The 23511-nt window shown below is 43.9% G+C and overlaps 1 protein-coding gene across 1 annotated transcript in view; it reads right to left on the bottom strand.

The window, feature by feature from the left end:
- Positions 1 to 2460: 2460 nt before the first annotated feature.
- Positions 2461 to 23511, bottom strand: part of LOC144676467 (NEDD8 ultimate buster 1-like) — an 85462-nt gene continuing 64411 nt past the window's right edge. Inside the window, exons 12-14 of the mRNA XM_078536887.1 lie at positions 20731 to 20824; positions 18897 to 19087; positions 2461 to 3585 (exon numbers count right to left, since the gene is read on the bottom strand). Coding sequence (XP_078393013.1) covers positions 3265 to 3585; positions 18897 to 19087; positions 20731 to 20824 — 606 coding nt within the window. The 3' untranslated portion in view covers positions 2461 to 3264. The remainder of the gene's footprint in view (positions 3586 to 18896; positions 19088 to 20730; positions 20825 to 23511) is intronic.

Genomic DNA, 23511 nt, shown 5'->3' with positions numbered 1-23511 from the left:
TCTGAGAGAGGAGTACACTTAAGCTAATTTATGTCATACTTTTGTCTCCAGTCTGACTCTCAAGGCTGTGCAATGTTCATCTGGTAATCTTCAACTCTTAATAGGTTTAGCAGTCATGTCTGCTGGAGATTTTAGGGGTTTTTCAGTAAATTCTCACTGTATTCTCTTTTAGCCTTTTTAATTTCCCCCTAACACACAGGGATCGGTGCTGGGACCCCAGCTATTCACAATATATGTTAATGATTTAGATGAAGGAACTAAATGTAATATCTCCAAATTTGCAGGTGACACAAAGCTGGGTGGGAGGGTGAGCTGTGAGGAGGATGCAGAGATGCTTCAGTGTGATTTGGACAAGCTGAGTGAGCGGGCAAATGCATGGCAGATGTAGTATAATATGGATAAATGTGAGGTTATCCACTTTGGTAGCAAAAACAGGAAGGCAGATTATTATCTGAACGGCTATAAATTGAGAGAAGGGAATGTACAACGAGACTTGGGTGTCCTCGTACACCAGTCACTGAAGGTAAACATGCAGGTGCAACAGGCAGTAAAGAAGGCAAATGGTTTGATGGCCTTCATAGCCAGAGGAATCGAGTACATGAGCAGGGGTATCTTGCTGCAATTATACAGGGCCTTGGTGAGACCACACCTGGAATATTGTGTGCAGTTTTGGTCTCCTTATCTGAGGAAGGATGTTCTTGTTATAGAGGGACTGCAGCTAAGGTTTAACAGACTGATTCCTGGGATGGCGGGACTGACATATGAGGAGAGATTCACAGAATCACAGAATCACAGAATCTCAGTGCAGAAGAGGCCCTTCGGCCCATCGAGTCTGCACCGACACGTGAGAAACACCTGACGTACCCACCTAATCCTATTTACCAGCACTTGGCTCATCATAACATTCAAGGCTATGGGCCAAGTGCTCATCCAGGTACTTTTTAAAGGATCTGAGGAAACCCGCCTCCACCACCCTCCAGGCAGTGCATTCCAGACCGTCACCACCCTCTGGGTAAAAAAGTTTTTCCTCACATCCCTCCTAAACCTCCTGCCCCTCACCTTTAACTATGTCCACTCCTGACTGACCTTCAACTAAGGGGAACAGCTGCTCCCTATCCACCCTGTCCATGCTCCTCATAATCTTGTACACCTCGATCAGGTCACCCCTCAGTCTTCTCTGCTCCAATGAAAACAACCCAAGTCGATCCAACGATTCAGTCAGTTAGGATTATATTCGCTGGAGTTCAGAAGAATGAGGGGGGATCTCATAGAAACCTATAAAATTCTAACAAGACTAGACAGGGTAGATGCAGGAAGGATGTTCCCGATGGTAGGAGATCCAGAACCAGGGGTCACAGTCTGAGGATATTTAAGACTGAGATGAGGAGAAATTTCTTCACCCAGAGAGTGGTGAGCCTGTGGAATTCGCTACCACAGAAAGTAGTTGAGGCCATAACATTGTATGTTTTCAAGGAGTTAGATATAGCTCTTGGGGCGAAAGGGATCAAAGGGTTTGGGGAGAAAGCGGGAGCAGGCTATTGAGTTGGATGATCAGCCATGATCATAATGAATGGCGGAGCAGGCTCGAAGGGCCGAATGGCCTACTCCTGCTCCTATTTTCTATGTTTCTAGATAGGGAGAAGCTGTTCCCGCTTGTAAAAGGATCAAGAACGAGAGAGTACAGATTTAAAGTGATTTGCAAAAGAAGCAAATGTGATGTGAGAAAAAACATTTTCACACAACAAGTGGTTTGAGTTTGGAATGCACTGCCTGGAAGTGTGCTGGAGAAAGGTTCAGTTGAGGAATTCAAGGGGGAATCATTTGGATAGAAATAAAATGCAGAGTTACTGGGAGAATGGCACTAAATCATAATGCTCATTCGGAGGGCCGGTGTTGATACGATGGGCAGAACGATCTTATTCTGCAGCATAACAATGCTGTGATTCTAGTTCTCATTGAACTAAAATTCAGAGACTATCAGCCCAATTTACTCAGCCTCTCATCATAGGAGAACCCTCTCATCCCAGGGACCAATCTAGCGAACCTTCAATGTACTGCCTCCAATGCAAGTATATCCTGCTTTGGATATGGGGAACTGAAACTGTACAGTGCTCCAGGTGTGGTTCTAACAAAGGCTAAGACTACTGTAGCAAGACTTCCTTGTTTTTTTACTCAATCCTTTTGCAATAAAGGTCAGGCCTTTCTAATTGCTTGCAGCACTCGCATGCTAACATTCGGTGTTCCTTGTCTGAGTACATCCAAGGAGTGGATTTTGTGCAAGTTGCAGAAGTCCCGCTGCTGGAGCCCAAATTAGGAGGTGAGCATGCTTCGGCCAGCAGGGCCACATTGAGGCAGATTTCCAGTGGGGGGCAATTAATTGGCTGCTGCAGGGTCGCTGTCCCTCGTCAGCATGGCCACCTGCCAACCCCCTTCCCCCCTCAAGAACTGCTGGCCCAATCAGAGGCCTGGCAGCTCAGCGGCCCAGCAGCGCCATCAGGATTGGTGACCATTGTTGAGACTGCAGCTGCAAGGAGACGGTACCTCAATGGCCAGACGTTCTCAAAGAGGGTAAAGTGGTGTTGGGAGTTGCTGGAGTCAAGCAGGCGGGCCCCAACAATTGGAGGGATGGCTTTGCAGTGCATAGCCAATGCCATGTCACAGGATTAGCCATTACTGCTGGGGGAGGGCTGGGGTTGGGGGTGTCTGTGGGCCACAGATTACCCAAAAAGGAGAGTGCCTGAAGAAGTCCACTGGGAGATCACCAGGTTTCTCTCAGCGGTGTCTCCATGCAGAGACTGGCCTCCCCAAATCGGGCAAAATACCCTCGGAGGTGCGAAGTGGATCTTAACTGGCCACTTAAGTGGCTCAATTAGGCTCCCATTGAGCTGCCAATCAGCCAACCTTCCTTCTGCTGACAAAATGGCACGTTGGTGTAAGATGCGGGCATGCCCTCCCGATGACTTTCTGTGCCATTTTGCCTGCCTTCCTGCTTGCCAACCAGTTCCCAAAACGCTGTCAAAATTTCAGCCTAAGTCTGTACATACATTTGGAAATTCTGTACCTTTGAAAAAATATTCTGTTTTTCTATTCTCATTACCAAAATGAATAGCCTCATACTTGCCCACATTATAATTCCTCTGCCACTTTGTTGCCCAGTCACTTAACCCATCTATATTTCCTTGCAATCTCGATGGGCTCAATGGCCTCTTTCTGGGCCAAAATGACTCTATGACCCTCTGTGTTTTTTCAGTCCATTGTGGAGTCTTACTTGGAGCAGGTGTACTTGGATACTGCCTTTGTCCCTTCCGACATGGCGTACTTAGCCATTTCGCTGGGCAGCAGCAGGCACACGGCGGTCTTGATCTCCCTGGAGCTGATGGTCCTGCGCTTGTTGTAACGGGCCAGGTGGGAAGCTTCATCCGCGATGCGCTCGAATAAATTGTTCACGAATGAGTTCATGATGCTCATGGCCATGGAGGAGATGCCGGCTTCGGGGTGAATCTGCTTCAACACTTTGTAGATGTAGATGGAGTAATTCTCCTTCCTCGAACTTCGCTGCTTCTTGCCACCCTTTGCTGCTGGTTTCTTTAAGAACAGAAGAACACAAGAACATAAAAACTAGGAGCAGGAGTAGGCAATTCAGCCCCTCGAGCCTGCCCCGGCATTCAATACGATAATGGCTGATCTCATTTTGGCCTCAACTCTAACTTCCCACCCTCTCCCCATAACCTTTCAACCCGTTGCTAATTAAAAATCTGTCTATCTCCTCCTTAAATTTATTCAGCGTCCCAGCATCCACTGCACTCTGAGGTAGTGAATTCCACAGATTCACGACCCTTTGAGAAAAGTAATTCCTCCTCAACTCTGATTTAAATCTACCGCCCCTTAGCCTAAAACTATGGCCTCTCGTTCTAGAATGCCCACAAGGGGAAATATCCGCTCCATGTCTACTTTGTCTATCCCTTTTAGCATCTTATATACCTCAGTTAGATCTCCTCTCATCCTTCTAAACTCCAACGAGAATACGGCTAAACTGCTCAATCTCTCCTCATAAGACAAGCCCGCACCTCTGGAATCAATCTAGTGAACCTCCTCTGAACCGCCTCCAATGCAACTACATCCTTCCTCAAGTAAGGGGACCAAAACTGTGCACAGTACTCCAGGTGCTGTCTCACCAATGCCTTGTACAGTTGCAACAACACTTCCCTATTTTTATACTCTATTCCTTTAGCAATAAATGCCAAAGTTCTATTTGACTTCCTTATTACCTGCTGTACCTGCATACTAGCTTTCAGCGATTCATGCATGAGGACACCCAGATCCCTCTGCACTGAAGTATTCTGAAGTTTCTCTCCATTTAAATAATAAGTTGCCTTTTTATTCTTCTGACCAAAATGGATAACCTCACACTTATCCATGTTAAATTCCATCTGCCAAATTTTGGCCCATTCACCTAACCTGTCCATATCCATTTCTAAATTTCTTATTTCTTCATTGCAACTTATTTTCCCACCTATTTTGGTGTCATCTACAAATTTAGCTGCAGTGCCTTCAATCCCTGAATCCAAATCATTAATATAGATTGTAAATAGTTGGGGCCCAAGGACCAAACCCTGTGGCACCCCATTAGTTACAGCTTGCCATCCAGAAAAAGACCCATTTATCCCGACTCTCTGCTTTCTGTTGGTTAGTCAATCCTCTATCCAAGCTAATATATTACCCCTGACTCTGTGTGATCTTATCTTGTGTCTTAATCTTTTGTGTGGCAACTTATCAAAGGCCTTCTGGAAGTCCAGATATATTACATCTACAGGATACCCATCATCCACTTTGCTTGTCACATCATCAAAGAACTCTAGCAAATTAGTCAAACACGATTTACTCTTCATAAAACCATGCTGACTCTGATGGATTGCATTTTGACTTTCCAAATGCCCCATTACTACTTCCTTAATAATGGATTCCAATAATTTCCCAATGACAGATGTTAAACTAACTGGTCTATAGTTTCCTACTTTCTGCCTCCCTCCTTTATGATTAAGGGCGTTATATTAGCATTTTTCCAATCCACTGGAACCTTTCCAGAATCCAGGGAATTTTGGAATATTATAGCCAATGCATCCATTATCTCCATACCATTTCCTTTAAGACCCTGGAGGTAGGCCATCAGGTCCTGGGGACCTGTCACCCTTTAATCCCAATAGTTTGCTCAGTACTTTTTCTCTAGTGATGGTGATTGTTCTAAGTTCCTCCTTCTTTATACCCTCTGTACTAGCTGTTACTATTGGGGTGGTACTAGTGTCCTCCACTGTGAAAACTGAGGCAAAATATCGATGAAACATTTCTGCCATTTCTGCGTTCCCCACTATTAACTCCCCAGTCTTATCCTCCAAGGGACCAACATTCACTTTAGCTACTCTCTTTCCTTTTATATACTTGTAGAAGCTTTTGCTATCAGTTTTTACATTTTGCGCCAGTTTTCTTTCATAATTGACCTTTGCTATTTTTATTATTTTTTTAGTAATCCTTTGTTGATCTTTAAAAGTTTCCCAATCTTCCAGCCTGCCACTGACCTTTGCAATTTGGTTTGCCTTAGTTTTTGCCTTTATGTTATCTTTAACTTCCTTGCTTAGCCATGGATGGTTTTTCCCCCTCTTACCATCTTTCTTCCTCTTTGGAATATATTTTACTTGGGAGGAATTGAATATCCCCTTAAATATCTGCCACTGTTCATCAACTGTCCTACGTTGTAGTCTTCCTGCCCAGTCCACAAGGGCCAGATCTGCCCTGTAGTTACCTTTGTTTAACTCCAGAACACTAGTGTGGGACTTAAGTTTCTCGCTCTCCAACTGAACTTGAATTTCTAGCATGCTATGATCACTCTTCCCCAGAGGATCCTTTACTATGAGATCATTAATTAATCCCATCTCATTACACAAAACCAGATCCAGAATAGCCTGCTCCCTGGTTGGTTCCACAACATATTGCTCCAAGAAACAATCTCTAATACACTCTATGAACTCTCCCTCGAGGCTACCCTTGCCAATTTGATTAGTCCAGTCAATATTAAAATCGCCCATGATTATTGCCGTGCCTTTCTTACATGCTCCCAGTATTTCCTGGTTTATACTTTGCCCTACGGCTGAACTACTGTTTGGGGACCTATAGATTACTCCCACCAGGGACTTCTTTCCCTTGCTATTTCTTATAGGCTAACTCTACGTCTTGCTCTTTCTTGGTTCCTTTCTTGGGAGCTGGTTTCTTCTCATCAACCATGTTCAGTTCTCTCTATGGCAGAAAGATCGTCCCAATCAGACGATTGAAAACATCACACAACTTCAATCATCATGCAAATTGGTTGGAGTCATACATGACATGACTTCCTAACATCAGTGTGTGTGTACCTCCACTGGCGGCAGAGAGCCCCTTCAACCTGTTTCTACCTGTCAGAGCCGAAGTGTGACGTCAAAGGAAAACAGTTGGTGATTGGTGGGTATCTCTTCCGTGTCTCTTTTGATTGGCCAAGTGGTTTAAATCAGGAGACGTTATTTCAACTGAAGAGTACAGTTAAGAAATTCACTGTTAAACTATTTAACATCCAAATTAATTAATTAAATAGAATAGAGATGGCTGGGCAGGTGACATGTTACAGCTGTAGTATGTGAGAACTGGTGAACATGGTACCATCCACGGTGACCACATCTGGAGCAAGCGTTGGCTGCTCGAGGAACTGCGGCTCAGGTTTGTTGAGCTGGAGTCCGAGCTGCGGACACTGCAACACATCAGGAAGGGGGAGAGTTACCTGGACAAAACAGACGGCTACACCTCTTAGATTAATTACATCAAATTTGGACCATAGTCAAGGACAAGAGGTGTGACTGCGAGTGAGGCAGGTATGGGGATCCAGAATTTAGCTGTGGAGGAGCCTCAGCCAGTGCCCTTTTCCAATAAGTATGAGGTTCTTGCTCCAAATGTGAAGGAGGGCACAGACTGCAGGAAGGATGAGCGAACTGATCACAGCCCCATGGTGGAGAGCACCATTCAAGTGGAGGGAGAAAAGAGAAATGTAGTAGTAATAGGGGATAGCATAGTTAGGGGAATATATACTGTTCTCTGCAGCAAACACAGAGAGTCCTGAAGGCTGTCCTAGAGTCATAGAGGTCTACAGCACAGAAAAAGGCCCTTAGGCCCATCAAGTCTGCGCCGGTCAAACGAGTACCTAACTATTCTAATCCCATTTTCCAGCACTAGGCACATAGCCCAACACAAGTGCACACCCAAATACTTCTTAAATGTTTTGAGGGTTTCTGCCTCTACCACCCTTTCAGGCAGTGAGTTTCAGATTCCCACCACCCCCTGGGTGAAAAAATTCTTCCTCACGTCCCCTCTAAACCTCCTGCCCCTTACCTTAAATCTATGCCCCCTGGTTATTGATCCCTCCACCAAGGGGAAAAGTGCCTTCCTGTCTATCCTATCTATTCCCCTCATAATTTTATACACCTTAATCATGTTCCCCCTCAATCTCCTCTGCTCCAGGGAAAATAACCCCAGTCTATCCAATCTGTCCTCATAACTAAAACTCTCCAGCCCAGGCAACATCCTGGTAAATCTCCTCTGCACTCTCTCTAGTGCAATCACATCCTTCCTATAATGCGGATTCTAGAACTGCAGGCAATACTCTAGCTGTGGCCTAACCAGCGTTTTATACAGTTCCAGCATAACTTCTGTTAGGGGGAAATTAAAAATGCTAAAAGAGAATACAGTTAGAATTTACTGAAAAACCCTTAAAATCTCCAGGCAGCCATTGATGCTAAAAATATTAACAGTTGAGGATAACCAGATGGACATTGCACACAAAGAAGCTTTGAGTTTTTGTGTGATTTACACAGAAGTCAAGAGATGAGCTAATGTCCAGTAACAGGGGGGACAGCCTCTGTCAGGCAGAGCAATTCAAGTGGTGCAATGATGCGGTGAAGCCTTGAGAGCTAGACTGGAGATAAAACATGGAATGAAATTAGATTAAGTGTACTCCTCTCTCAGAAAGGGAAGGGGCAGATGGTTTTAGCTTAGATATGGGAAGATGAACAATGGACAAAGAAAGGGCTTTGATGAAACACAAACAGTCTTGAGTTGTAAGAACCAAGGTCCTTGTTTTAATTTTGATTGGATAGTATAATTATGTATACATCCTTTAGAATAATTGGTTAGCAAAATCACATGTTTATGTACTCAATAGGATGGAGATAGTATGGAACCGATGTGTTGGTTACCAATTGGATGTATTCAAATGTACTCAAATGTGTTATGATAAGAAAAAGTACAAAACTAATGAAATGTAATCAATCAGGGAGCAGAGACTTCATTCTTAGGAATGATTGCGGTTCCCTTGCATATGCTTGAATAAAACCAGTTAAAAGGAAGCCTGAGTCTCGTGTGGCCGTTGCGGGTACGGAGAGTGCAACTTCCCCTCTTCAGTGGCGTAGTCGGCAGGATTCGCCCCGACCTCTGTGAAGGCGGAACAATGATCTGGCGAATATTTTCATTTGAAAGATACTCTCCGGTTGTTCAAGTCAGACTAGGGCGGAGGCAAATCCGAATGTTTCGGTCAGGGAGACTCAGGTGGACAACTGGGGCGATTAAGCCTCGGGAGACTCAGATCTTGGGGAATCTGTGGGTTCCTGTTTTGGTGCGAATGTGAGTATGACTGAGAAAATCGAACTCGAGTTCGTTGCAGAATGGGGAGGTGAAGGAACCACGTCCCTTCGCCTTGTCAGGAAGCATAAAAAGCTGATCAGCAGAATGAAACAACAAGGTTGGCAGACGGGCGATCCACCGTCACGCTCTGAGGAATGGTGGAAAGCTCAGAATAACAATAAAACTGACAAAGCTACAGTACTCATTTTGAGTCTCTATCTGCAACAAACTAAACTAATACAGAAATATCTCGGTCGAGTTGCGCCGGTCACAGCGGCAGATCGATTTCTCCCAGGGGCCACCAACAGATATTGGGAATATGTGGAAGGATAATGGGGGCCTGAAAGGCCCCCCACTGAATTTTTGTAACTTAAAAGAAATGGATTGATCTAAGTTTCAAGAGCAGTTTGTGCTGAGGAGAGAGAGAGAAAGGGAGTACCCCTAGGGGGTTAGTGAGCAGTGACAGGCAGGAGCAGAGGAAACAAAAACAAAAATTTGCTGGAAAAACTCAGCAGGTCTGACAGCATCTGTGGAGAGGAAGACAGAGTTAATGTTTCGAGTCCGTTTGACTCTTCATCGGAACTAAAGAGAAATAGAAATGTGGTGAAATATAAGATGTTTAAGGGAGGGTGGACTGGATGAAGCTGGATAGAGGGCCGGTGATAGGTGGAGGCAAAGGAGAGATTGCCAAAGATGTCATAAACAAAAGGTCAAAGGGGTGTTGACGGTGGTGATATTAGCTAAAGGGTGTGCTAATGGTGACATTAAGGGTAGAAAGCAGGATGAGCAAGTGACAGATGGCCCTACTGGGGATGAGGTAGGGGGAGGGGATCGAAATAGGCTAAAAGGTGGAGATAAAACAATGGATGGAAATAAATAATAATGGAAATAGGTGGGAAAAGAAAAATATATATATAAAAAATATATAATAATTATTAGAAAAAGGGGATGAAAAAGGGGGTGAAGATGGAGGAGAGGGTTCGTGATCTGAAGCTGTTGAACTCAATGTTAAGTCCAGAAGGCTGTAAAGTGCCTAATCGGAAGATGAGGTGCTGTTCCTCCAGTTTGTGTTAAGCTTCACTGGAACATTGCAGCAGGCCAAGGATGGACATGTGGGCATGAGAGTAGGGTGGTGTGTTGAAATGGCAAGCGACAGGAAGTGTGAGCTTCAGCCAGTTTGATTGTCCCTACAGATGGAGCCTCCAAAATCCCTTTATTCCCCCCACTGCTATTTAAAGTTTCGTTTAGAGTTAAGTTCAATATTACAGGAACATAAATACATACCTTTATATATGTGTTTGTCTGTGTGCAAGGAAGCATTTGTATGTGAGCTTTAATGTATTTTCTTCCCTAAATTGTCATTTGTGTGTGTAGTTCAGCACTTTAGAGTTGAAAGCCCCATATTAGGTTAAGGGAATAGTATACTCAAACATTCCAAAGTTCTGAGTATAAGGTTTGAGTTGAGATTTCTGGCAAAAATCGCAATTTGAAGGTATTGTAAAGGCAAAACAGGGTTTGTCTTTGTTTGAGATGAACCAGCCTTTGTACCACCCCCTTGCAGACTAGTAGGGAATAACCCTTATCACCAGCTTCCAAGCTGATTGGGATTGATACACGAGTTGGTATTGCAAAATTCTGAGGGAAAAAAAAAATACCTGAGATTCAAAACAGTTCTAGGAAAACAAAAAGACATAAGCACACGGTCTAGTCGGTTCCAATGGATAAAAAGGGGTTTCTTTTGAAGAGATGCATTAAATATGAAAGGAAATCTGCATTCCAACAGCACTGTTATTTGAATTTGGGGCAATCTTGTGATGTAGAATTTAACAGGTTACTTCTGAATAACTAGGATTCCAGCCAAGATAAAGAATGTGTCGATAAACATATGGGGCTTTTAATCTGGATACACATGAGAAAGGGGTAGTTTTGATTTTGATTGTGTAAATTACTGTTCTTACAAAGGTTTAAAAAGTTGCAATTTGGTTCCCGATAAAATTCTCAAAAGGGAATTTTTATTTTAAAAGGTTTGACAACAATTCAAATGCTGCAAGCTTTTTGTAGTTGTCAGTCTGTTCCCAAAATATAAAGTTAAGCTTAAGACCTTGACAAAGTTTGGCAGAAATCCAATTTTTGGCTGAGTTAATGAATCTGGAATAATTCTAAAAAAAAGTGTCAGACATAATTTAGTGGGTTACAACTGAGACAATAAAATTTTGTTTGAGAAGAAGATAAGGAAGCAAAACTTGTCAATGCCTGATTTCTGTTTTAAAACTGTTATGAGAATACTTTATTGGACTGTAAAGTCTCTCCAGACAACCTGAACAAGATAAGATGGTAGCTATTGCATGTGTAAAATGGCATGAGGAAAGGATTAAGGGTAGGAGAAAGAGTTCGGGAAAGAGGACACAATATACAAACTGTTTTAAGGGAAATTAATTTGATAACCTGGCCATTAACTGAGATATTGAAACCGCACAGGGGGAGATAAGCAAAGATCTAGAGACAGAGATCCCCGTTGACATAGTTAATATGGCCTAAAGAGTAAGGAAACATTTAAGATGATCAAAACAATAGAGAAACTGACTGCAAGAGAATCTTAGGATGATCGTGGTCAGGGGAAAAAAAAGTTAGAGGTAAAACTATGTGGAATCTGTAGTTGAGGTAATTGAAGGGTAAGGAGAAATAATACTTAACAACAATTTACTACAAGATGGATACAGGTAAAGGGAAAGCTGGAAAAAGGCTAAATAAATGTATTACTGACTATGTTAACATGCCTGTGAGCTACAAAAAGTAAAACCACAGGATTAACACCCTGATGACGGGCAGAGTTAAGCATCTCCCAAAGAGAACTACCACTGGAAGTGAAGATACTGAGCCATTGAAAGATAGGATAAGAAGGTGCATTGTAGAGTTGTGTAGACAGCTTAAGGAATTGAGGTCCGATGTGGGACAGCAGCAGGAGATAGTAAACTGGAAGGAGTGGAGGGGGTACTTACCCAGGTGGATTCAGATCAGGTAAATCATTTCACAGGAAGAATCATTAAAGAAATGTGTAAACCTATGGAGATTAAACAGAAATTCCATATTCCTTACCACCCCCAGAGTTCAGGGATGGTGGAAAGGGTGAACCGAACTTTAAAAACATCAATAGCAAAAGCAATTCAAGAAACAGGGAAGAGTTGGGCAACAGTGTTGGCCGATATTCTGTTGCGCCTTAGGACTATCCCAAGCAGGACCGCTGGGTTCACCCCATTTGAACTAAAGACAAGGAGAGCAATTCAGTTACCCGAGGGAATCATAGTAGGAGGGGGAGATGTAGGACCACTAAAAGGAAGCGTGTGAGACCATGTGAGGGAAATGAGTAAGCAATTGCATGAGTTGAGAAAGTAAGTTAGGGACAGACAAATGATTAAGGATATGGAAACAGGCAAATCCAAAGAGTAACAACGGACTCCCCAAGTGGGGAATAAGGTGATGGTCAGGGTGAGCCCTGAGTGAACAGGGTTTGCCCCAGGCGGCATAGACCATACGAGGTAATTATTACAGGTGATACGTGCGCACTTGTCGATATGAAAATGGGAAATAAATGGAGGTACACAGTTAAAGAAAAATGATGAATCACCAAGTGGTAACCCGGACAACGGGAGCCAATGTTAATGTTTCCCCAGGTCTGTGATCCTGGCTATGGGCGTGTCAGTACTGGCCTGGGATGCACCGACTGTTAAGTCAATGACAACATCTGCCTCCGCCCGGGACAATATGTACTACTTCCCCGAGGAGGAATTGGGGAATGGATAAAGAAGCCCAACACCTGGATCACGTATCAAGCCACCACACGGACACAACTGACGAACAATTGGGAACTGGACCTCACCTGTGGCAGCACAAAGGGTTGTAAGAGTAATTTACACTTAACAGCACCAGGGCAGCCAGTTCAGCCAACACTCCTCGAATGTCAACAAGGGAACTTCACGGGGTGGTGGTACATGCCCGAGGGCAAGGACAATGATAAAATGACAAATGCACTCTTGTGGATATGCCCCAGCGGGTTGGTACACTCACCCAATAATACCTCGCTAAGCATAAGCACAGACACGAGTGGTGGAGTAACAATAACTGGGATTTATAACAATATGACTGGTCTGGGTTGGTGGTATGGGAAATGTGAAATGCATGCACCCCTTACCAGTTTTTCGCCAACAGACATTTGGATGTATCAAGAGATTAATGTGACCGCCGGATGGACAGATCTACCTCCCTTTGTTTGGGAACCGGGTCTTGAGGGACAATGTTGTCAAGGAACGTATAAATATGTAATAGATAGGCATGATTGTCATGATACGCGATATTTTACTTTGACTACTCGTGGATATCAAAGACCCACTCAATGTCCAGATGTAGTCAGTACCACCCCCCTCCCTCCGAATGGGACAGTCAGGATAGGAAAGTCAAAACCATTACAATATGATGTGACTATGGTCTCCATGGAAGTATAATATCTCGGGACTACTGTCAGTATTGCATACGACTTGTCACAGCCACCAGAATTCCATAAAATGGGCTAGAAGCCGACTGAAGAGGATAGTCAATGACTATAAATTTCGAATCGTCCCGGGAGTTAGACCAAAGGCACAGGCTAGGTTAAAAAGAAGTATACTAGGAAATATAGGAAGGCTATTTGGGAGTGCCAATTCCATACTGAATTCAGGTCAGATCCACGACTTAAATGATTATGCCTCCTGGGTGGCCACTGAGACTGCCCGAGGGTTGCACTTCAGTTTGCGTGGAGCAGAGAATGCCCTGACAGCTGTGAAGATACAAGAAGGTCTGCCACGGGTCCTTAGGCAGACCATAGACGGGATAATAGGCACAGCCGAATCACAAGCTACAGGGGAGGGCATGCGATATGCTAGCACGAGACTTAATTGATGGGGTAAAATCCGACATTGAAGATATCAGGTTTGGAACAATCCCCGAACACATGTTCAAGTCAGTATACCAATTGATTCTCATAAATTTGTGCAAGGAGCGGCAGGAATTGGTGATTACACAACCTCAAGGTGGAGGAGAGGATGGAGCAATAAAATTCATCATGACCATTCCCCAAGAGCATCATCCAAATGGGGCTTTCTTAGACAGCCATAGGTTTGAGTCCCTAGGAATAGATAAAGAGGTGTTGGTATACCGCGTAGGATTACATGAGTATACCTCATACGTGAAAGTATTGATGAGCACTAGAGATTGTTGTACAGAATCAAGGAATTACATTGTGTGCTTATGTCAAATGCTGGAGGTATCTACAAATATTAGTAAAGTCACATTCACCACTTTACCAATTCAGGAAGCATTTAAGGTAATTCAGGTGTCCTTGACTCAATGGTGCTTCATGACTTATGAGGCACAGTTCCTTTATGGGGGCTTAATTTGTTCCACCAACTCGAGTTTCTGCCTACAGGTGACCAATTCCTTTATCATAGGGGACTTCCATTTGCCAGGCAGAACCACAGGATACATGTTTAGCCCTTGGTGGGATGATACAGTGTTCGTGGACCAAATCCTGTCAGAATAGCACGCCTAGCCAGGCAGGAAGCCACAAGAATAGCTCAATTGTATGTAGAAGCTTTTAGGGAGCAAATTGCGAGGGGACGTGTGCAAGTGGATTTAGCCACCAATCGGCCAGGAGGTTAGCCCAATCAGCTACTTCCTATGCTACGACCGGAAGATTAATAAATTGGTGGGAGATATTTAGAATGGGCATGACGATAGCCTCAGGAATTATTCTCGTATGGGCTATCGGACTCTGTAGCCATCAACGGAAAACCTGGAGAGGGTCTCTCCAGGCACAGGCAGCAGTAAACCAATGGTGTGCATCAGTCCCCCAACCTATGCATACTCCAAGGGAGAAGACAAGGGAAGGGAAAGTTAGATTATACAACCAGGTGGTTTAGAATGCCTCTGGTGGTCTGGACGACTGGCCACCCGAAGGACCAGAAGAGGAATTCTCAACTTAAGGCATGGCTTTGCCAAGGGCCAAAAGGGGGGACTGTTAGGGTGAAATTAAAAATGCTAAAAGAGAATACAGTAAGAATTTACTGAAAAACCCCTAAAATCTCCAGGCAGCCACTGATGCTAAAAATATTAACAGTTGAGGATAACCAGATGGACATTGCTTTGAGTTTTTGTGTGATTTACACAGAAGTCAAGAGATGAGCTAATGTCCAGTAACAGGGGGGACAGCCTCTGTCAGGCAGAGCAATTCAAGTGGTGCAATGATGCGGTGAAGCCTTGAGAGCTAGACTGGAGATAAAACATGGCATAAAATTAGATTAAGTGTACTCCTCTCTCAGAAAGGGAAGGGGCAGATGGTTTTAGCTTAGATATGGGAAGATGAACAATGGACAAAGAAGGGGCTTTGATGAAACACAAACAGTCTTGAGTTGTAAGGACCAAGGTCCTTGTTTTAATTTTGATTGGATAGTATAATTATGTATATATGCTTTAGCTATATTTGGCTAGCGAAATCACATGCTTATGTACTCAATAGGATAGAGATAATAAGACCATAAGACATAGGAGTAGAAATTAGGCCAATCGGCTCATCGAGTCTGCTCCGCCATTCAATCATGGCTGATAAGTTTCTCAACCCCATTCTCCCACCTTCTCCCTGTAAGCTTTGATCCCCTTACCAATCAAGAACCTATCTATCTCGGCCTTAAATACACTCAATGACCTGGCCTCTACAGCCTTCTGTGGCAATGAATTCCACAGATTCACCACTCTCTGGCTAAAGAAGATAATATGGAATTGATGTGTCGGTTACCAATTGGATGTATTCAAATGTATTCAAATGTGTTATGATAAGAAAAAATACAAAACTAATGAAATGTAATCAGTCTGGGAGCTGGATCTTCATTCTTAGGAATGATTGCAGCTCCCTTGCGTATGCTTGAATAAAACCAGTTAAAAGGAAGCCTGAGTCTCTGTGGCTGTTGCGGGATTGGAGAGCATAACATCTCCTCTTTAACTTCCCTGCTCTTATATTCTATGCCTCAGTTAATAAAGGCAATTATCCCAAATGCCTTCTTAACCATCCTATCTTATAAACAACTGGTTTATTTTATATAACTGAACAATGTACAGCTATCCATGACTAGGTGTTACACTGCTGAAGCCATGAACGTTCTCCTTCTCTCCTAGTCATGTGTTCTCTTACATCATCATTTTGGGAGTTGCTATTTACACAGTCCCACATTAACCCTTACAATCCTAATACTACAATGACCACCTCCAACAAGAGAGAATCTAACCAACTCCCCTCGGCATTCAATAGCATTACCATCCCTGAAATCCCATTATCAATACGCTGGGGGTTAAAATTGACCAGAAACTGAACCAGCCATATAAATACTGTGGCTACAAGAGAAAATCAGGGGCTGGGAATTCTGTGTCGAGTACTCACCTCCTGGCTTCCAAAAGCTTGTCCAACATCTATAAGGTGCAAGTCAGGAGTATGATGGAATACTCTTCACTTGCCTGGGTGAGTGCAACTTCAAAAACACTCAAGAAGCTTGTCACCATCCAGGGAAAAGCAGCCTGCTTGATCAACACCACAAACACGATCTTAAAAATTTACTTCCTCCACCACCGATGCAGAGTGACAGCAGCGGATACCATCTACAAGATGCACTGGAGCAACTCACCAAGGCCCCATCAACAGCACCAGCGACCTCTAACACCTAGGAGGACAAGGGCAGCAGATGCATGATAACACCGCCACCTGCAAGTTCCCCTCCAAGCCACACATCATCCTCCCTTGGAACTATATCGTCGTTCCTTCACTGTCTCTGAATTAAAATCCTGGAACTCCCCATAACAGCAATGTGGGTGTGCCTAAACCATATGGACTGCAGCAGTTCAAGAAGGCAGCTCGCCATCACCTTCTCAAGGGCAACTAGGGATGGGCAATAAATGCTGGCCCAGCCAGCAACACTGATATCCCATGAATGAATAATTTCAAAAAGTTGTCATCTCTTGAGTCAGCGCTATTGGTTAAGCCATTAATGTCTACTTCAAAACAAAAACAGAATTACCTGGAAAAACTCAGCTGGTCTGGCAGCATCGGTGGAGAAGAAAAGAGTTGACGTTTCGAGTCCACATGACCCTTCAACAGAACTGAGTGTAGTTAGGAGAGGGGTGAAATATAAGCTGGTTTAAGGTGGGGGGCGGGGGGAGAGAAGTTGAGGGTGGGGTGGTTGTAGGGACAAGCAAGCAGGGATAGGAGCAGATAATCAAAAGATGTCACAGACAAAAGGATCAAAGAGGTGTTGAAGGTGGTGATATTATCTAAGAAAATTGCTAATTAAGAATGGATGGCAGGACACTCAAGGTACAGCTCTAGTGGGGGTGGGGTGGAAAGACTGACAAGGTATTAGTTGTAGATTTAAAAATAATGGAAATAGGTGGGAAAAGAAAAATCTATATAAATTATTGAAAAAAACAAAAGGGAGGGGGAAGAAACGGGGTGGGGATGGGGGGAGGGAGTTTAAGATCTAAAGTTGCTTGTAATCCCTTCATTGGACTCCTATCATGTTTCTAGTTACTCAGAATTGTGTGGGGTCTCGATGATGTTTGGGTTCGCGAATTTTGGTTGGTCATCGGCAATGTTCCCCTTAAGCTCCTTGACTGAGTGACCACACAGCAATTGGGAATGTGCAGTTGTTAGGAAATAGAGATAGTTTAAGTAAATTATATTGGTATATGTAGGTGTTAGGAATGAGTTTTAGCTTTAAAATTTAAGTTTGATTTGTATTTCTGTATGTATGTTAAGAAAGGTCAAATTGAGTTTTAGTTTCACTTTAAAAGGGTGCTTGCATTTCTAATGAGAGTTTTACGATCATAAGCTAAGGTAAGCAAACAAGAGTAGAAGGACAGTGCTGTTGCCTAACAATAGGGGTCCAGAGAGGCAGGTCCCTCCAACAGACACACGCACAAAAACTAAAGAAACAGCAGTTTTAAGTTCAGTTTGAAGCCAAGGCCCCAGAGAGACTGGACATTGGGAGTGGGAGCTGCAGATTTCCCAAAAGAACCAAAAGATCCCAAGGACAAAGAAGTGAGATAGGAACAGAGGAAAGTCCCAAGAAGACCAAAGGGCAAAGCAGCCCACAGTCAAAGGAAGGACAGAAACCTGGAAAAGGTCCTGTTAATGAAGTTAAGAGTGAGGGGCAGAGAGAAAGGTACCAAGCTTCGGATTTAAAGAGACAAAAGCTGCAGAAAGCAGATTTAAAGTGAGAACAGCTTTCAAGAGGCAAGAAGGTCCAAAGAGACGATTGAAGGTCTGCAGCTCTTTGCTATGTGGAGCATGGTATTGTTGACAGCTGAGTCCGTGGGAGAGAGTACAGAGAAGGCAGCTTGAATGCATGTGGTGACCCAGGGGAAAGGAACATCAGAAGGAGAGTTTGAAATCCTGGAGGTGAACCCTTGCAGAAGGTTTCCGAGAAAAAGTATCGGTTTGTAAGAAGATTCCAAGGCAAGGTTTTGCGGAGTGGAGATTGGAAACCCTCGTGTATAAGACGGAGTGCAGTGAGTTGGCTCACTGTGAGACAAGCATCTGGGGGGAGTTGAGGAGAGATCCATAGCATCAGGTTGAGGTGGCATCAGTCTCTTGGTTTCAGAGTGTTGTGTGTCTGACCACAGGGTATCTATTAGTACATGGACTGCGTACTTACTGTGGACATTAGAGTATAAGATAACTTTTGTAACTTGTGTTATCCTTACAAATCTGTATATATCTGGAAACATATACGTGTGTGGGTTAAGGACTATTGTAATATAGCTCATCTTTTCTTGTTTAATAAATATTTTACATTTTGTTAAAAGTTCATTAGCTGACTCCTGTGACTGTTCAGTAGCTACTCTCCGCATATCTGAACAAACAAATTAAAAGTTAGGATCTATCAAGCTGTGTTCCACTCTGGGATCAGGTTTGTCCAGGGGTGAGCAGGTGAGCATAACACAGCGCAGGGAACAAACAGGCAACATGGAAGCAACATTCTCTTTAAGATGTACATGTGCGTGGCCATGCACAGCAGACAGAAAATAGGGGAACTGTTGGTCATTGGAGTCAACATGGGCCAGGGGAGGTCTCTTGGGTTGATTTAGGCCTCTGTATCTTTTGGAGGAATATCAATCTTCATATTAACCTTTTCCTCCCTTGGGGCAGGTGGAGCCTCCTCTTCAGGCTTCTTGGCATTTTTATTGAGCTTGGCCAAATATTCACAGATAATGGCTTCCTCGTCCTCCAAGGTCGTATCGATATAGTCATCATCATCCTCAGGCAGTAATGACAAGATTTCTTTAAGAATCTCATCATCGTTGGAGCTGCTTTCAGCATCTGATAATAAAGAAACAAGTATATTAAACCCAAGTATTAAAGAAAGACAGGGGGACTTGCATTTATATAACGTCTTCCGCATCCTCCAATCATCCCATAGTGCTTTGCAGCCAATGAAGTATTTTCAGAAGGGTAGTAACTGTAGGGAAATGTGGTAAACAATTTATGCACAGCAAGGTCCCAGAAACAGGATCCCAGAAATAGCAATGTGATAAAGGCCAAACCACCTGTTTTCTAAATGTTGGTTGAGGGATAAAGATTGGTCAGAATAGTGGGGAGAACTCTCCAGCCTTTCTTCAAATAATGTCATGGGAGAAGGCACACAGGGCCTCGATTTAACCTGTCATCCCGAAAGACTGGGCCTCTTCATACTGAACTGAAGTTCAAACCTAGAGTGTGCTCTCAAAATGTGAGGAACAAGATGCATAAACAGAGAGAGATTTGGCTTTAGCAGAACAAAGGAGTCAAACATGTAACATATATAGCGTAACTCCTATTACTTTCTCCCTCATCTTGTTATCTTGCCTTCCTTTAAATGTGTCCAGTACTGAATTTGAATATGCTTAATAAAAGTTGCGGCTGAGTCAAGTCCTCTTGGGCTCTAGTGCCTGCACAGGCTGAGTATTAGGGCATGTGGGCTTTGCACTATTTCTGCCGAGGAGTTTACTGAGTCTGCCATCCATCCAGTTTAGGAAAATAAGCACAAAATACACCTGATGGCTTTACCATCACTGAATCCCCCACGATCAACATCCTGGGGATTACCATTGACCAGAAACTGAACTGGACTAGCCATATAAATACTGTAGCTACAAGAGAAGGTCAGAGGCTAGGAATCCTGCGACAAGTAACTCACCTCCTGGCTCCCCAAAGCCTGTCCACCATCTACAAGGCAGAAGTCAGGAGTGTGATGGAACACTCCCCCCTTGCCTGGATGAGTGCAGCTCCCACAACGCTCAAGAAGCTTGACACTATCCAGGACAAAGCAGCTCATGTGATTGGCACCCCATCCACAAACATTCACTCCCTCTACCACCGACACACAGTAGCAGCAGTGTGTACCATCTACAAGATGCCCTGCAGAAACACACTTAAGGCTCAAAGGTGACAGAAGAAGTGACCTTCTAAACCCACTATCACTACCATCTTGAAGGACAAGGGCAGCAGATTGATGGGAACACCACCACCTGGAAATTCCCCTCCAAGCCACTCACATTCCTGACTTGGAAATATATCGCTGTTCCTTCACTGTCGCTGGGTCAAAATCCTGGAACTCCCTCCCTAACAGCACTGTGTATGATACATGGACTGCAGTGATTCAAGAAGGCAGCTCACCTCACCACCAAACTTCTCAAGGGCAACTAGGGATGGGCAATAAATGATGGCCCAGCCGGCGATACCCACATCCCATAAATGAATAAAAAAAAGATGGAGCTCCTCGGGTATAATCCCATAATTCCTATGAGGCAGGTATTATGCCATCAGTGTGGAATCTGAAGTCAAAAAACCGAATTGATTTCAGGTCCATGTATTCATGGGTCTTGCTAGGGCAAAGGCAATTTAAAAGCAGAACTATGCAAAGGTCTTAGTTACAGCCAGATTGGAGGTATTGCAGAATTATCTTTTAAAGTTTTCTTTCTTACCTGTAGTCGGAAAGGTAGGGGACGATGTGACTGATGGACTCGATTGTGTTACTGTATCAGCAGATGACAAGGGATTTGCATTTGGAGGTGAAACCTAGGCATTGTCACAAAACATACATTTAGAAAACTGCAATAACAAGAGGTTTTAAAGTTAATGCCTGAAGAGTATTAATGTTATTTCTCATTTTAGGAACATGGTAACATAGGAACAGGAGGAGGCCATTTAGTACCTCGAGTCTGCTCAGCAATTCAATGAGATTACGGCTGATCTGTGGCCTAACTCCATATACTCACCTTTGACCCCTATCCCTTAATGCCTTTGGTTAAAAGAAATCTATCAACCTCAGATTTAAAATGAACAATTAATCTCATGTCAATTGCCATTTACAGAAAAGAGATCCAAACCTCTAAAGAACAAAGAAATGGCTGACCAACTAAATACATACTTTGGTTCTGTCTTCACAAAGAACGACACCAATAACATACCAGAAATGTTGGAGAACACAGGGTTTAGTGAGAGGGAGGAACTGAAAGCAATCAGTATTAGTATGGAAATGGTGCTGGAGAAATTGATGGGATTGAAATCCCCAGGGCCTGATAATTCTCATCCCAGAGTACTTAAGCAAGTGGCCCTAAAAATAGCGGATGCATTGGTGGTCATCTTCCGAGATTCTACAGACTCTGGAACAGTTCCTACAGATTGGAAGGTAGCTAATGTAACCCCACTATTTAAAAAGGGAGGTAGAGAGAAAACGGGGAATTATAGACCAGTCAGCCTGACGTCGGTAGTGGGGAAAATTCTGGAGTCCATTATAAAAGATTTAATAGCTGAGCACTTGGAAAACAGCGGCAGAATCGGACAGAGTCAGCATGGATTTATGAAAGGGAAATCATGCTTGACAAATCTACTGGAATTTTTTGAGGATGTAACTAGTAGAGTTGATGAGGGGGAGCCAGTGGATGTGGTTTATTTGGACTTTCAGAAGGCTTTCGACAAAGTCCCACATAAGAGATTGGTGTGTAAAATTAAAGCGCATGGGATTTGGGGTAGTGTATTGAGATGGATAGAAAACTGGTTGGCAGACAGGAAACCAAGAGTAGGAATAAACGGGTCTTTTTCCGAATGGCAGGCAGTGACTAGTGGGGTACCGCAGGGATTGGTGCTGGGACCCCAGCTATTCACAAAATATATTAATGATTTAGATGAGGGAGCTAAATGTAATATCTCCAAATTTGCAGTGAGCTGTGAGGAGGATGCAGAGATGCTTCAGTGTGATTTGGACAAGCTGAGTGAGTGGGCAAATGCATGGCAGATGCAGTATAATGTGGATAAATGTGAGGTTATCCACTTTGGTAGCAAAAACAGGAAGGCAGATTATTATCTGAAAGGCTATAAATTGAGAGAGGGGAATGTGCAACGAGACCTGGGTGTCCTCGTACACCAGTCGCTGAAGGTAAGCATGCAGGTGCAGCAGGCGGTAAAGAAGGCAAATGGTATGTTGGCCTTCATAGCCAGAGGATTCGAGTACAGGAACAGGGATGTCTTGCTGCAATTGTACAGGGCCTTGGTGAGACCACACCTGGAATATTGTGTGCAGTTTTGGTCTCCTTATCTGAGGAAGGATGTACTTGCTATAGAGGGAGTGCAGCGAAGGTTTACCAGACTGATTCCTGGGATGGCAGGACCGACATATGAGGAGAGATTGAGTTGGTTAGGATTATATTCGCTGGAGTTCAGAAGAATGAGGGGGGATCTCATAGAAACCTATGAAATTCTAACAGGACTAGACAGGGTAGATGCAGGAAGGATGTTCCCGATGGTGGGGGAGTCCAGAACCAGGGGTCACAGTCTTAGGATATGGGGTAGATTATTTAGGGCTGAGATGAGGAGAAATTTCTTCACCCAGAGAGGGGTGAGCCTGTGGAATTCGCTACCACAGAAAGTAGTTGAGGCCAAAACATTGTATGTTTTCAAGAAGGAGTTAGATATAACTCTTGGGGCGAAAGGGATCAAAGGATATGGGGAGAAAGCAGGGAGCTGGCTATTGAGTTGGATGATCAGCCATGATCATAATGAATGGCGGAGCAGGCTCGAAGGGCCGAATGGCCTACTCCTGATCCTATTTTCTATGTTTCTATGTTTCTAACACCTTTTTGTGTGTAAGAGTGTTTCCTTCAGGCCCAAATCTTCCAATTAGGATGGGAATGCCTGCTTCTGACCCTGACCAGACAAAGGACTATCCATTTACCTTCCTTCGATTTTTCGGGCCAGTCTTCCAATTGAGGAGCCTGCAGAACTCAGTCAGTGCAGGAAACCTCGCAGACAACAACAGAGGGAATCTGTGCAGAAGCCACAGTCCTTTTTACGGCACTAGCTGCCATATTCTGGTAAGTAAGAGCTTAATGGTCCTAAAGCTTCCCATTGTGTTACTGAATGAGTGTATGAGTGAAGGGGTAAATGTATAGGTGTGTAAGTGGGTAGTGTGGGTGAGGTAAGTGGGTAGGATGGCAGCTGGTAGTGTGGTAGTGTGTTAGATGGGTAGGGTGGCAGCTCGGTAGGATGGTAGGGTGGCAGCTTGATAGGGTGGTAGGGCGAAAGCTGGGTAGTATGTTAGATGGGTAGGGTGGCAGCTCGGTAGGGTGGTAGGGTGGCAGCTCGGTAGGGTGTTAGATGGGTAGGGTGGCAGCTCGGTAGGGTGGTAGGGTGGCAGCTCGGTAGGGTGTTAGATGGATAGGGTGGCAGCTCGGTAGGGTGGTAGGGTGGCAGCTCGGTAGGGTGTT

This window comes from Cetorhinus maximus, chromosome 3 (genome assembly GCF_964194155.1).
Source record: "Cetorhinus maximus chromosome 3, sCetMax3.hap1.1, whole genome shotgun sequence".
Classification (NCBI taxonomy): Eukaryota; Metazoa; Chordata; class Chondrichthyes; order Lamniformes; family Cetorhinidae; genus Cetorhinus; species Cetorhinus maximus.
This window is presented reverse-complemented; position numbering and strand designations above follow the sequence as displayed.